At 45.2% G+C, this 14,996-nt stretch overlaps 2 protein-coding genes across 3 annotated transcripts in view; one reads left to right on the top strand and one right to left on the bottom strand.

Annotated features, from left to right (window-relative positions):
• Positions 1–752, top strand: part of LOC144218640 (uncharacterized) — a gene marked incomplete at its 5' end in the record, with an annotated part of 29,715 nt that extends 28,963 nt beyond the window's left edge. The window contains one exon of the mRNA XM_077748577.1: positions 489–752. Coding sequence (XP_077604703.1) covers positions 489–752 — 264 coding nt within the window. The remainder of the gene's footprint in view (positions 1–488) is intronic.
• A 7,790-nt stretch (positions 753–8,542) lies between these two features.
• Positions 8,543–14,996, bottom strand: part of RHBDD1 (rhomboid domain containing 1) — a 129,761-nt gene continuing 123,307 nt past the window's right edge. The window contains exons 7-8 of one of the 2 annotated variants that reach the window (XM_077748616.1): positions 12,404–12,482; positions 8,543–10,746 (exon numbers count right to left, since the gene is read on the bottom strand). In XM_077748616.1, the coding sequence (XP_077604742.1) occupies positions 10,680–10,746; positions 12,404–12,482 (146 nt within the window). In that variant the 3' untranslated portion in view covers positions 8,543–10,679. Of the gene's footprint in view, positions 12,483–14,996 lie in introns of both variants that reach the window. The other variant, XM_077748617.1, reaches the window with a different exon arrangement.

The following is a 14,996-nucleotide window of genomic DNA, read 5'->3' as shown; positions in this document are numbered from 1 at the left end:
CTGGCCATTCTTTTTTTTTTTTTTTTTTTTTTTTTTTTTTTTTTTTTGAGAGAGACAGAGAATGAGCAGGGGAGGGACAAAGAGGGAGACACAGAATCCAAAACAGGCTCCAGGATCTAAGCTGTCAGCACAGAGCCTGACGTGGGGCTCAAATTTGTAAACCGTGAGATCATGACCTGAGCTGAAGTCAGACGCTTAACCGACTGAGCCACCCAGGTGCCCTGGCCATTTTTTATTATAGCCGACCATGTTTCGACGATTTTGCTAGGGTTCGGTAGCTGGGTTGGCTCCGGCCCTCTGAGGAGGGTGGTTCAGCCTGGTGTGCGCATCAACACGTCCTCCTTGCCTCCGCAGATCACAGTGTGTTCTACTTGGGATGATTTTGGGGGGAAATGTCAAGTTAGGACCCGGCCTCTGCATGTGGCTGACCGGGTCTGGGGTCGTCTGCATGCATCCGAGCCCTAACTGTGTCTTTGTTGTCCTGGTAGCACACAGGGGCGGGGGACCAAGGAGGCGGGCAGGCCCTCATGTCGCCTGGCAGCTGCCTGGAGGATTTCCGAGCGGCGCCGTTCCTCGAATGCCAAGGCCGCCAGGGAACGTGCCACTTTTTTGCAAACGAGTATAGCTTCTGGCTGACAACGGTGAGGCCAGACCTGCAGTTTTCCTTGGTGCCGTCGCCAGACACCTTAAAAGAAAGCCAGGCCCAGCGGCAAAGAATCAGCAGGTGCCAGGTCTGCATGAAATACAGCTAGAGGACCCACACCCCGCCACCACGTCGCCACGAGAAACGCCCTTGGGGACCCAGGGGCACCCGGCCTGTGCTAAGAGATGGATGGTGCTCATTTCAGACTCCAGCTTCAGCTGTTTCTACTGTTTCGATGTGGTTTTTCCCACCATCTGTCATTCTTTCCTCTGTTCAGGACAGATTAAGTAAATGCTACCCGTATGGACTGGTTCAGACCTACCCAGCTAGATGGAACCCAGATATTCGTATGTGTTTGAGGACGACGGAAGAGCTGGCTTTGTTTAAATTTATGCTAATTCACAGGAAGGCAGAGAGATGATAAAGGCCAGATTACAAATGACATTATTGAAAATTTCATTCATTGGTTAATAGCACCTCCAAGAAGTGAAATCAATTACTCTATAACAGAGTGGGCTTCAGGGTGGAATTTTATAGTAAAAAAATAAATAGGCCACCAAATGAAACCAGAAAGTAGAGATTTCCAACATTTCAAAATGATTTCCTCTGTCATCTCTTTTCCCATGTGCTTTAAATAACTGTAAAACCGTGACCCAAGGAAGGAGATGTAAAAAAAAAGAAAAGAAAAGAAAAGAAAGAAAAAGAAAAAAGAAAGAAAAGAAAAGAAAGTCCACACAGCCAGCGTTTAACAGTTCATTTCAAAGCAGAATGAATCATTATGCCAGGAAGGACCACAGTTGCTGGATTCCGGAGATGCTACATTAGCATAAACACATCACAGATGAACATAAAACATGTTCTCTTCTGCATTTTTCAGAGAATGGAAGTGCCTACTTTGGCAACCCTTTTGAAAAGTAGCATTTATGGGAAAAAATACATTCAATAAGGGATTAGGAGCCTAAAAGCTCTTAATGAATATTGAGGCAGTGATTCACAAAAATTGACTCCCCATTGGCGTGAACTTCCAACAGAGGACATTTTCCCCAGTCGGGGTCCAGTTCGTCTTTGGGCGTGTGCGCGCTAATGGGACCGAAGCCACATGGGGCTTTTACTCCGGTGCACACAGCTCACACAAAGCATCCTGCCCTTTCCTCAGGAGTGCCTGCGGAGCCCGCGATGGACGCTTTTCCTCCAAAACATAATGGCATTTCAGACGGGGAAGTGACAGAGCCATCATTATGCACTTGGAGGAAAATGAAGGGCCGGGTTAATTAAACTTAGGTAAGAAGATTCACTGAAGCCATGGGTCGCCCCACCAGGAATATACGGTGCTATTTTAAAAGAAACCAAAAACAATCTAGAGACTGCATTTTATGTTCCTGTTGCTGGCGTTTGCAGAAGCTTCCTGTTTTCCCAGTTTTCAAAACATTCTTCTATCTTATGTCAGTATTATATACCAAGGCAGCAGTTTGATATTTGGCATTAATATTTTCCACAAATTTTAGGAGATATGTCCATTTATAATGAATAGTTTTCTGAATAGCAAAGGATACGGTTGCCTATTCTATAGGGATTCAGTGGTCCAATCCTAAAAATCAAAAGGCTTGTTGGAAATAAATGAGAAGAAATCTGCCTTTCTCATTTAAAAACATGTCATATGAGAAAAGAAACTGAAGAAATTTCTCATGAGAAAGGGATGCTCATTTTCGTGCTTAGTTTCAACGCACTTAAAATAATTGAGAGAAGAAAAACTCAATTAAGATTTTGTTTAGAAGAGATGTTTTCCTTGCCAAACATTGATTACCAGTGAGCTCTTATATGCAGAACATATTTCAAATGAGTCTTGCTGTGGGCTACTCCCAGGATGGCGATTTGTTTTAATACTTTATGGTAGAAAGGAAAAAAAGAAGGTCCACTTTAAGATGGAAGCCAGAAATATTTCCTAGTTCCTTTGTCCCATTGATTGTTTTTAATCATGCTGTGGCATGTTGAATATTTCTGAGCACCTGAAATTGAAGGCAATTCCCCCCCCCCCGTTGATAATTACACTTTTCTGTTTCCAAAGTTTTATTATATGTCCCCAAACAGCAGACCTTCCAAAATTTCATCTTGTTCTTCATGAATTTGGTCTGAAAACGTTTTCTGGGAAGAGATAGGGGTGATAAATAGAACATAAGAAAGGTACCTTGCTTGCCGAAGCATTTTAAATATGTTAGGATATTATCTTAATAAGCTTGCCAAACAAATGTTTAAAAAACAGGCTGAATTGTAAGTGGGCAGTTTACTGCACAGTGACCCTGGGATGGTACTGATTGTTCCAAATACCAATATAGCAAGCACCCCTCTCTAAATGCATCCCATTTCTGCCTTCCGATTTTGAAAAATTCTTTTAACTGGTCTAAAGGGCAAAACAGTGGAAAAAAAATAACTCCTTGGACTAGAAGACGTGCTTCACCTGGTTATGTATCAGTGTACTTTGAAATATCCTTTCTCTGTGAAGGAAGAATGAAGCTTTATGGTGGTCCTAATCCATGACTGGTGATTATCCTTATCAAAATTTCCTTCCCAGTAGCCTCCCTCCCCGACCTGGGTTGGAATGCATCTAGATGATCCAATGGGAATGGCTCTGGGTCACACAGCGGAGGATGGGATGTTTTCTCCTGGGTTTTTATTCTCAGTGAGTGGAGCCCCGTCTGTGCAGGTATCCAGGGACCCAGGCCTCCATGCTCTGAGTGGTGGCTCATTCCTTCTCCACCTGCATTTCCCACATCTAAGCTCAGTCATCACTTCCTGTGTGGTTTGCTACCTTCCCCTCTGGCCTCATGGCACCATAACATAGTCATTGGCGTTGACCCTCACTTTTGATGGTAAACATGTCCCAACTGATGCCTCTACTGCCAAATCCCAGTCGCTTCTCCGAGATGCAGACTTGATTTTGTTGTTTGGCTTAAAACTCATTCAATGACTCCTGTGTGGATGAACTTCAATTAGCCGGAGGGGAGAGGCATGTGTGAATTTCTCCAGGGAGATTTGGACTCCCTTCTACTCCCCGCAGTACAACAAATGGGCGTGGCCACTCCCACGTTCCCTCCTCGATCCTGTAAGTTCTCCTCACTCTTCCTACATGCGCCTGCTAAAGTGCAGGCCCCTCAAGGGCATCACCATGCTTTCCTCCACTTTGTATGTGCAGTGCCTAGACAGAGCACACTACTGACGATTCCTTTTTCGATGACAGTTCAATATGTATCATTTGGCGTTAGATCCTTGCATGTAGGCTTCTCCTGGACAAAATGGTAACAAGTATAAACCATGTCTTATTTCAAAATATTTGAATTTGACAATATATCTGCACACCCACACTCTCCTCATCACAGTTATCGACAGAAAGCCAATTGCTAAGCTTTGACCATTATCCCCTCCTGAACTATAGCTTACGTTTCCAAAACTGAAACTTTAGAAATGGTTAAGAGTCATGGGATTTGGCTGAGAGAAGACTCTTCACTGAAATGTGACAAGACTTAACTCATGGTGTAACCTGTATTCCCTCATCATACAAGACCTTCCTAGTACAAGATCACATCTACGAAGTTTGTATACATGTTTTTGGTGCTTAGGAAAATAGTCAATGGAATACTCCACTAAAACTGGATTTTATCACATTTTATTTTGAGCCTCTTATAGATTGTAATAGAGCAAACCATTCTGTGTCTTCCAGGAAATTACATTAGATTTGTGTTTCTATCCACTCACCAAATGAATTTGGTGAGTGTTACTTTTATTCGGTATGGTTGCAAGAATAGGAGGGAAATGTGGACTTGGGAGTTGGTTTGAATCTGACTCTGTCACTTTCCAGCTGTGTCACCCTGGGTGAGTTCCACCTACTCCCCCAGCCTCACTTTCCTCATTTATAAAGTGGGACTTAACACCTACTCTTGTATTGAAAATGAAGTTCGATGATACGTTTAGCACATGTAAATCATTGTGCATTTATTCTGGTCACATCTTCTATTTAAAACAATTTAATACAAAGAAAAACCATTTCTTTTTTTCCATAGTAGAATTATATTATGATTTTCATAGGGTATATTAATTAATGATTACAATTACTTATATGTGACCCATTCTTTGTGTCTTCAGGAGTGTTCTTTTATTTCAGTTCTCAAAGTTCCTGCCCCAACCCCCACCCTGCACAGACACACTCAAAATCACAATTTCCTACAGGGACATTATCAGGAAGTTCTGCAGGGAACAAAACAATTGACATTAAAAATCAGTACTCTGCAATTGTCACTGTTATTATCTGCCAAAGACTCTGCATAATGCATTTTAAACCACGAAGGCTGGCTGCCACATCCATGTGAAATGCTTGAATTTTATGGTGCTTAAATATTTAATGATTCATAGGGGGAAAAATGTGAGATGTGTCCAATAAATCGCATCCCTTTCTCTAACCTATGGTTGTAAAGTTAAAGACTTGCAACATGGAACATTTGCAAGATTCTTGGTCTGCTACTGACACCTGAATCTGTGTTGTAGTACAAGTTATACTATTGTGCATTATATATAAAATTCTGTGATGACCTCCAAACATAGCTGTGTGTTTTATCTGGGTGAATTTCTTCTCTTTCAAGCCAAAGTACGTTTGCTTTTTGATGTACCGCGCTTCTACTGTGGAGCCAGCAGAGTATGGGAAGTGCCCCCTTTGAGGAAAAGGGTGGGATTCTGAGGCTCGAGAGAAGTGCTGGCCAGCAACGGGGTAGGTGATGGAGATGGATGGGGCCAGGCCTCAGAGCCAGAGGCCATGTTGAGTTGCATGGGCAGTTGGCATGGGGCTCACTCAGACCCTTCGGGCCTCAGTTGTCCTATTAGCTGAAGGAGAATGAGACCACCTGCTTAACAGCGTTGTCCTGAGGATTGAAAGTTAGAGATACAACCGCAAAGAGATAAAAAGTGTAAGGAAGGCACTGTTGCTGATAAACCACAGGAACTGGAAGTTAGGGGTTAGGCATCGAGAGTCAACAACTTTTCATGCGGTTACCCTTTTTCAGTGGGAGTATTTGGCCCAGCCTCTCACCTGATAGAGAAATAGCATTTCTTGAGGACCTACTAAGTGACAGGGGCTGTGTTAACCCTGTTAAATGTGTTCCCTCTCATCCTCTGAACTATCCTATTTTATGGGTGAGAAGACTGAAGTTTAGGGAGAGTAATTTGCTCAATGTCATAGTCAGCACCCCGTAGAACTTGGACCCTGGTCTGTCACTAAAGATTATGCTCTTACCTGTTACACCATCGCCTCCCACGATCTTCCCCATTTGTGGGTTGGCTAGACAATGGAGGGCGCAATGTAGATGTCACCCTGAGGTCCTGAACTGCCCTCACTGCAAAGCCCCAGGTCCCCAGACAATCTACCCGGCTCAGTTTGGAGACCGTTGTAACCTGTTCTCAGAGAGACGAAGGCGGGGAACCCATGAGGACAGAGTGATTTGTCGGGGGGACCCAGAAAGCATATGCCTCAGGGTCAACTGAAGATCAGCTAGGCCTCTGGAGCTCCTTAATGTCCATTCAAGGTCAGCTGTTCAGGAGAACCGCTCTGAGTTGGAGGAAGAAGTATTGGGAGGCCCTTATCTGGAGGCTCGGTCATGGTGGCACCAGGCCAACTTGAATGTCGTTATTCTCCCATTTGCCAGCAAAGGCACTTCCTGTCATGCATCAGTTTGGGGAATGGCTTGCATCTTCAATGGCAAAATACCTAGTGTGTATAGTTTTATTGGCTAACCATGACATTCTCAACCAGCCATCATTTTCATCTATTTGTCTGGAAAAGTAACGTAAAAAAGAGGAGTGAAAAGTGCTTCTGGTCGAAAAGCAATCTGTCTGCTCATAACACGCATAAGAAATGGGGACAGCCCACCGTGACAGTGTGAGCAGGGTGGATCTGCTGATTGTTCTGCTCTTGTGATAAACGGGGAGTCCCTGGCACCTTGAGCATCTGGGATTTTCAGCCGGTCCATTTCTGACCCCCCACAGCTGCCGCACACAAGCACTTGGGATTGGTACCTTGTGTGCAGGTGCGTGGTTGCAGGTACATTCTTTCCCTCAAACTTCTTTCTGCTGAGGTCAGCCCCTCTCTTTCCTGCTCCCCGAGACAGTAACAGTGGGCGGTGATATCAGGTCCTGGCTGCTGACCCCGCGCCCCTTGTGTCACCTTTCTGAGCCTCAGGGTCCAAAATGAAAACAAGATGCCTGGTTCCCAGGCAGGATGGGACGGTGTCAGAATACCCGGCAGATAAGCGATGATCCTCTCACATGCATTTGTGCACACGGGAATCTGAGACGGATTTCGGTGCCTATCAACTACTGGAGACCAGTTCTCTCTCTCTTTTTTTTTCCTCTTCCATGTCCATATCCTTATTTATGTTTCCCTAGTGGCGGGAACCATTAAGATCCACTGTCTTAGCAAATTTCAGTAAAGAATACAGTTATTAACTATAGTCACTATGCCGTATGTTAGATACCCAGAATTCATTTGTCTTCTAACCGGAAGCTTGAACCCTTTGACCCACATCTCTCCATCCTCCCCACCCCCTGGTTTCTGTGTTGGATTTTTTTCTTCCTTAGGATTCCACACATACATGAGATCATACAGTATTTGTCCCTTTCTTGTTCCACTAGCATTCGGTCTTCGAGGTCCATCCATGCTGTGACAAATGGCGAGATTTCCTTCTCTCTAGTGGCTAATATCCCGTTGTATACATATGTCACATCTTATTTGTCCATTTATGCACCCGTGGGACCTGTTACAATGCACATTATGATTCATGTGGTCTGGGGGCAGGAGTCAGGATTTCCAGCAACTCCTTGATGCTGCTGGCCCCGGGCCCACACTCTTCAAGTAGCAGGGAAGTTGGCCCTGGCGCTGTTCTTTAATGACGTCCTGAAGACCCTGTTCAATGGTTTTAATGCTTATCTGTTACCAGGATGTGCAGGATATTTTCAATTATTGATGGAGGGGTTGTGTAAAGAGACAACATCACAAGGCTAAAATGAGACAGTTAATTTTTGAGGACCTCAAATACATGCCCAGAATCTGTGAAGTCACATGCTTTTCTTTGTTTGATGTGTTCTTGTTCTTAACACTTCCCTCCAGATACTACGCAGGGTATTTAAAAGGAAATAAAGTGAGAGATACAACTTCCTGGCAGAAAGCCTGGCTAGTGGCTGAGCAGCTGGTGTCAATGCTCAGAAAAGGGACCCACATCCCCGCATCAGGTTCAGTTTACAGAGGGCCATGCGGCAGAGTGTGGTTTCGCAGGGTTTGCTTGTGTGGGACCCAGATTCCAGGAGTCTCTCTTATCACCTCATTCTCTTCCCAAGCACCAATATGTATTACCAGCAAATTTAATGATTTCTAGTAGTGTCGTTTCAGCTTTCCGTGATAAAGCATAAATCCTATGTTCAAATCTGCCAGCTCGTTTCTGTCATCTGAACTAGATGTCAAGATCACTCTCCCCTGCCCCTAAATACAACAGAAGGGGGAAATAAAGGTTAGCATGGACACATCAAAAGCATTCCTGCCAAAGTACAATGGCCGGATTTGGTGGTATAGACAGGGAGCCCTCAGGGATGCCTTTTGGATATACTTGGATCTTGAATTTTGTGCAGTGACAGAGGGCGTGTCTTCAGACTCATGCAGGAGGGCAGTCATCCCTCCCCACCTTCTGATCAGTAGGCACGCCACCTTTGGAAGCCTGGAAAGGTCTGAAATTCTTCCCATGGGCATATCCTTTCTTTCGAGTTACTCCGTTCTTGATGTGATTCAAGAAACCACAACAATATCATTTAGCAACACCCCCACCTTTTCCTATGTGCTGCCGGTGACGGCATAAATGAGGCTCTCTCTGTTTCAAAACACAGGCATTTATTGGTTCTGATGCTACAGACACTGTTGGAGGTACTGTGAGGTGATACACAGAAACGGTCATGGTCCCTGCCTCATGAGGCTTACAATCTAGAGAGAAAAGGCATTCTTTCACTGCAGGATACCTAGAAATTGCAAGAGGACTGTGAACACAGCCAACAAGAGTAGTGGATCTGGGCTACGGTATGTGGGGGCAGGACAGGGAAGGGCTGGATGGGCTGAGCGAGAGGAAAAGACTGTCCTACATAAAAGCACATCACAGGGAGGTCACAGGGTAAGCTCATGCCTTAGACAGGGAGACCAGTGAGTGGGAGAGCAGACTCTGTTATGGAAAAGTGGGGATGAGGTCGAGAGGCTGGATGGGGCCTCACGGTCAAGGCTGAGGAGCCTGACCTTCATACTTTGGCAACAAAGAGACAATAAAGGGTACTGAGATGACAACTGGCCATCACAAGAGTCCATTTTGGAAGATTAACGGCCAGAATGATGTAGAGCTGAGTGGAGAGGTATTTTAAGTCTCGCAGAGCAATGAATTGAGAAATTTTAAGGTCCTCTAAGCAGAGAGACTGTGATTCTAAAATGCAAGACAAGACTAGGAGGGAAAAAAAAATCAGGCAACGACTGCAATACCCAATGGGAAGGGAAAGGCACAACTGTATATAGAAGGTTTTATAAAAATGACTAATTGAACACAACTCTATTGAATACTGAACTTCTCAGGAGAAACAGAAGCCTGGGAACAAGGAGACCAGCACTGCCACACCTTGTGGTCTTACAGTCCGTTGTGGGTGGCGGGTCTCATCTCTCATATATCCACTCCCCAGTGGCAGAACAAGGGTCAGGTAGACACTCTGACCCCGGTCCCACCAAACCCTGCCATTCACTGCTGGCCTGCACCGCGGCCAGGATGGAGGGAGCTATAACTAGTGTGTACAACTTAGGGACCACAGGCAAAGAACGCGCTCAAGGTCATTGCAAGGAAGCAACTGTAGCCATCCCCTCATCTTGGGAAGCACAGACAGACTCTGCCGTGAGAGCTCTCCTAGGCTGACTGCCCACAGCCGAAGTACGGCAACCGGATGCTTCACAGACAATCAGGAGATCACTACAGGCTAAACTACACACCAAACCTTAAAAACAGCCCTAAATTGCTTATCTTCTATGAGAGATAATTCATCTCCTACACTTGCTTTTGTTTGTCTTTCTCAACCTCATTCCAGTGTGTTGACATAATTCTGGGGGTTCCTTACTGCAGGAAAAAAATTAAGAGGGACACTGAAAATAAGAAGCATTAGTCACAGGCCAGTCTATTAACAACAAAGTAATTATCCTAATTTTCAGAATATCTTCGTTGTTGTGCTAAGGTAATTGGTTTATAACTAAAATGACCTCTCCCACATCTCTACATTTGAATGGTGTTCCATTCCATAAAGAAAGAAGGTGTGCGCATTATAGGACTTCTACCGTGCAATATCCGATTCCGGTGTCTTGGTATCTATTTGATAATACAAATACAAGAAGGAGCCACTGCTATCAGACTCAACAGCAATGAAGAAAAACACTTCCATACACAGTGGCTGGACTTTCAGTGTAACAGAAAGAGCACTTTGGTGGGAAAACATTCAATGAGTGCCTCCCAGGAGCCAGGACCAGCCTCTGGGTGGTGGCAGGGGCGAGAGAGACAGTACAGAGATAAGACCCAGTCCCTCGTCCCAGAGCCCTTCACAATCCCCGCTCCCCGTGCAGAAGACATGTTTTTGAGCAGATGTGCACAAACAAGAACAGGGCAACACACCAGTGTTATCATAGAACTGCCTTTACAAAGAGCTAGGAAAAGACGGTCTGTAAGAATGAGGTTATTGCTAATAGGGAGAATGAGAGTCAGATCCATAGAGTTTGGGAGCAAGAGAAGTGACACTTGAACACTTTAACATGTTTAAGGCTATCAGACTCACAGACACAATTCATATAATAAACAAGCCATATGTAGCTTCACGCTGATTATAAATTAACCCGCGGAGCCCAGCTGTCATTGTGCAGGTCAGAGCACTCCCAGGATTCAAGGGTTTTCTTAGCTCATTTGTAAGCAAGGTCAGTGCCTCCCACAGATCAATCGGATTAGGGACTGGATACAAAACTGCATAGTTGGTGTGCTTCAAGTTCGTCAAATGTGTACGAAGAAAAACTGAAAAAGTAATATCCCCAAAATGTTAACCTTGTATACCTAGTGAAAATGTAATCAATTTTAAAATGGTACAAGTACTTATATTTGTTTCTATTATGAATTTTCTCAGTGGAGACACAGTCCTTATTCAGTCTATTTTCCTAATTATATATTTCTGGCTTTATTATTATATAAATCAGTTTTACTGGTTGTAAAAGTAATATATATACATACAAATACACACTTTTTTATTTGACAGAGAGAGAGAGAAAGGCATAGAGAGGGAGAGAGAGGATCCCAAGCAGACTCTGTGCTCAGCACAGAGCCTGATGCAGGGCGTGATCTCACAACTATGAGATCATAACCTGAGCCGAAATCGAGAGTCGGACACTTAACCGACTGAGCTACCCAGGCGCCCCAATACACACATTTTTTTTAACACTGCAATATAAAATTGTAAAAAACCAGAAAGCAAAATCGTATGTGCCCTACCCCCAAAGATAACCTCTGTTAACATATGGGTAGACTGCCTTCAGAGGTTTGCTTTATGCATATATAAGGCCCATGTATTATTCTTGTGATCATAAAACTATATATAAATGCTAAAAATATCAATGAAAATAGGAAGATCTTTGCTGCTTTAACTCTCTTTAAAGGTAAATATCTCAGTGACAATAAGACAGCAGTGATATGACTGTGTCTTTTTATTCTCAAAGCACAAGCACCAGGAAATAGTTTATATGACGCGGATGGCCTGTGGGCTCTAACAGCGAGGGGTGCTGGGGGTGTCCTGGACCCCTGGTCAGGACACGTGGCTGTTACAGTGGCCATTTTAAAGGCACTTTTATAGCAAAAAAAAAAATACTTCCTCGAGAGCTTTCTCAGTGACCAGCCCACCGAACGAGCTTTGCTCTGCTAGTAGCACCTGCTGCTGCCTGCTGGCTGGAGCCCGAGTCACGTCTCTGGGAACCTCTTCTCTCACTGGGGAGGCCACTGTGAGCCCAGAATGTGGGTGCCACCTGATATCTAATGGAGTGCATAGGTGGTTCCCCCACCGGGGTCTTACCCAAACTTTTGCAGCCCAAGGTTCTCTAAAGACAAAGCCATGGAAGAACAAATCAAGTATGCTGTCAATGCCACCCGGACATGGGCACCCAGGGAGCCGAGGCGCCTGGGCCAGGGTGACCGGAACAGCAAGCTGGTACAACGGCCGCATCATGTTTCCTGGAAAGTCATCATGGCACCGTGGCGGGAGGAGGGAGGGCTTCTCTCCTCCCGCCAAGGCTGACACTGGGCGTGCGGGCAGAGCGGGGGGCCTGATCTTCCAGGCTGCTGAAAGTCACAGTCTTCAAAACCAGAATGAGCCAGCCGCCCGTGGAAGGAGTGTGGAAACCGGTCCCTGCACGGCGGCATGGACCCTCCACCCGCGACACAGGATGAGGCCGCTCCCAGACAGCTGTGGGCTGCTTCCACCAGGGTGGTTTCAGCACAAGGCGATCTGCTTGCGGACACAGACCCACAGGGGCCGCGGGGTGATGGGCAGAGGCAGATGTGAGAAGATGCTATACTCCGCTTTCCTTTAAAGTAGGGGCTCGGGAAAGGAGGGACCACACGGGCAGTAATCACATGGCTGGACTCTCTTGCCCAACGTGCGGTGCCCCCTCACTGGTTGTCAAACCTGCGAAGCCGCTGCCTCCTCATTTCTTCTTCTGGAGAGAGACGGAACCCGTAGGGCGAGGGGCCCGGGTGGCTGTTTCCTGCAGTGAGAAAACACAAGGGAGACTCAGACACTGCCCATCTGTCATTCTGACACTCACAGGGCGTTGCTTCCTAGGCTTCCAAGGGGGAGGGAAGACAATGGCTTGGGTGTCATCTACCCTTTAGCACGAAGCAGAAATGTAACAAACATATTTCAACTTGAGCTGTCAATACTAAGTTTCAACATCAAGTAAATACTTTTAGTGCGGTCCAGCCTAGGAGTCTAATCCAATCCTTTTGAAGATTCTTGACACATCTCCCCATTTTTATTTTTTCTTCCATCATGCTTCACAATCTGCATCATCTGGCTTCTACAGTGTCTCAAGGGCTTTATTTTATTTTATTTTATTTTATTTTTTTATGTGCAGAAGTGTCTTGTCCCTGTTTCAAGCTTCCCCACCAAGTATGCTGGTTGATTTCTCTTTTCAGCCTTTGGGTAGCCCTCTCTCCCTGCCTCTGCCCAGCTGCCACCCGCAACACTCCCCCTCCCCCCCTGCACCCCAGCCAGTGAGAATCAAGCCTGCTTGAAACATACAAACACCACCGAGCATCTGAGCATCCAGGGCCACACAGCAGGGACCCAGTGACCATGCTGACCAATTATCTGGGAGGGCAGACAAAAATGCAGGCTTAACACCTTAAAAGTCATCTGGAGGACCATGAAAATCATCACTGAAAAAGGGTTTCTACTCATTCGCCAAGACTGGTACCTTTTCAGAGGTGTTCCCAGGTAATCTACATTGATATGAATGCTGTTAAGACGAAGATAAAAAAAAAAAAAAAAGAGCTGGAGAGAGAGCAGTGTGAAACTAAGTTAAGCTGCTCACAAAGGAAGACAAACGCTGTATGATGTCACTTACATGTCAAATCTAAAAGACTGAACTCATAAAAACAGAGAGTACGGGGCGCCTGGGTGGCTCAGTCTGTTGAGTGTCCGACTTCGGCTCAGGTCATGATCTCACCACTCCTGGGTTCGAGCCCCGCATCGGGCTCTGTGCTGACAGCTCAGAGCCTGGAGCCTGCTTCGGATTCTGTCTCCCCCCCTTCTCTGCCCCTCCTATGCTCATGCTGTGTCTCTCTCTCTCTCAATAATTTTAAAAATGCTAAAAAATAAATTTGAAAAAAAAAACAGAGAGTAAATGGCAGTTACCAAGGGTGAGGGGTGGAGGGGGTGGTGGTGGAGGAAGTGAGGAGATTCTGTTTAAGGGCTACAAACTTGTAGCAAGAAGATAAATAAATCCTGGAGTGCTAATGCCCAGCACTGTGACTGCAGTCTGCAGTCAGTATTACTGTATTAGAAACTCCCAAGTTGATAAGAGGCTAAATCAACTGTTCCCCACACAAAAAAGAACTGATAAATAGGTGACATAATAAAAAGGTCGGCTGATGCTGCGGCAGTAATCATATAGCAATATATAAATGTATTAAACCAACGTGTTGTGCACCTTGTTTTTTTTTTTTAATGTTTATTTATTTTTGAGGGAGAAAGACCGAGTGTGAGTGGGGGAGAGGCAGAGAGAGGGAGACCCAGAATCCGAAGCAGTTTCCAGGCTCTGAGCTGTCAGCTCAGAGCTCCACGCAGGACTCCAACTCATGAACTGTGAGATCATGACCTGAGCTGAAGTCAGATGCTCAACTGACTGAGCCACCCAGGCGCCCCTGTACACCTTACATTTACACAATGCTATACATCAATCACATCTCAAAAAAAGTCTGTCTACTCGGTTCATGACAGGAATTTCAGCTGTCAGACGATGAGAAATTTTGAAAAGGCAGTCAAAAGGTAACTCCTTTTTTTCCCCCCCATTTTGTTGTTGTTTACTCTTATCTGGTTCTCTTTTCTTTTGAGACTCTGGGAGAATTGCCCCTCCTGGATACCCTGTGGGCCTCCCTCACGAGGAGACCCAAAAGTCAACTAGGCAGGCCTAGCTCCATCCTCACTTCGGGCTAAACTTGACTCCAAGGCTTCTTGGTAGTGTAATATATGTCAGTTTATCAACCTTCATTAAGGATGGCATTCAAACACAGCACAGGCTTATAAGACTTCCACCGTAAAGAGTTTATGAATACTATTAAGAGTTTGGGGGCACCTACGTGGCTCAGTTGGTTAAGCATTTGACTTTGACTTAGGTCACGATCTCACAGTTTACGGATTCAAGCCCCGCGTTGGGCTCTGTGCTGACAGCTCCGACCCTGGAGCCTGCCTGGAATTCTGTGTCTCCCTCTCTCTCTGCCCCTCCCCTGTTCTCTCTCTCAAAAATAAATAAACATTAAGCAAAATTTATAAAGAAAAAGATTAAAAGTAACCAGATACAGCTTTTGCTATATGTATCTGAAAAGTAATTTGTCTTTGTTTCAATGTGGCAAACGCCTTGACATTACAGAGAAACTCATGAATCCAATTACCATTAGTTTATTGCTTGAAACTGTTTCATGTGAGGAGATCCAAATCCTGCTTTCCCTTCAACAGTTGTTTGCAACAATAAGGCTATTCTTAATTGCACTTGGGAGCG

This window comes from Crocuta crocuta, unplaced genomic scaffold (genome assembly GCF_008692635.1).
Source record: "Crocuta crocuta isolate KB4526 unplaced genomic scaffold, BGI_CrCroc_1.0 scaffold229, whole genome shotgun sequence".
NCBI classification, from domain to species: Eukaryota; Metazoa; Chordata; class Mammalia; order Carnivora; family Hyaenidae; genus Crocuta; species Crocuta crocuta.
The sequence above is the reverse complement of the archived record's forward strand: the minus strand, read 5'-3'. Positions and strand labels throughout refer to the sequence as shown.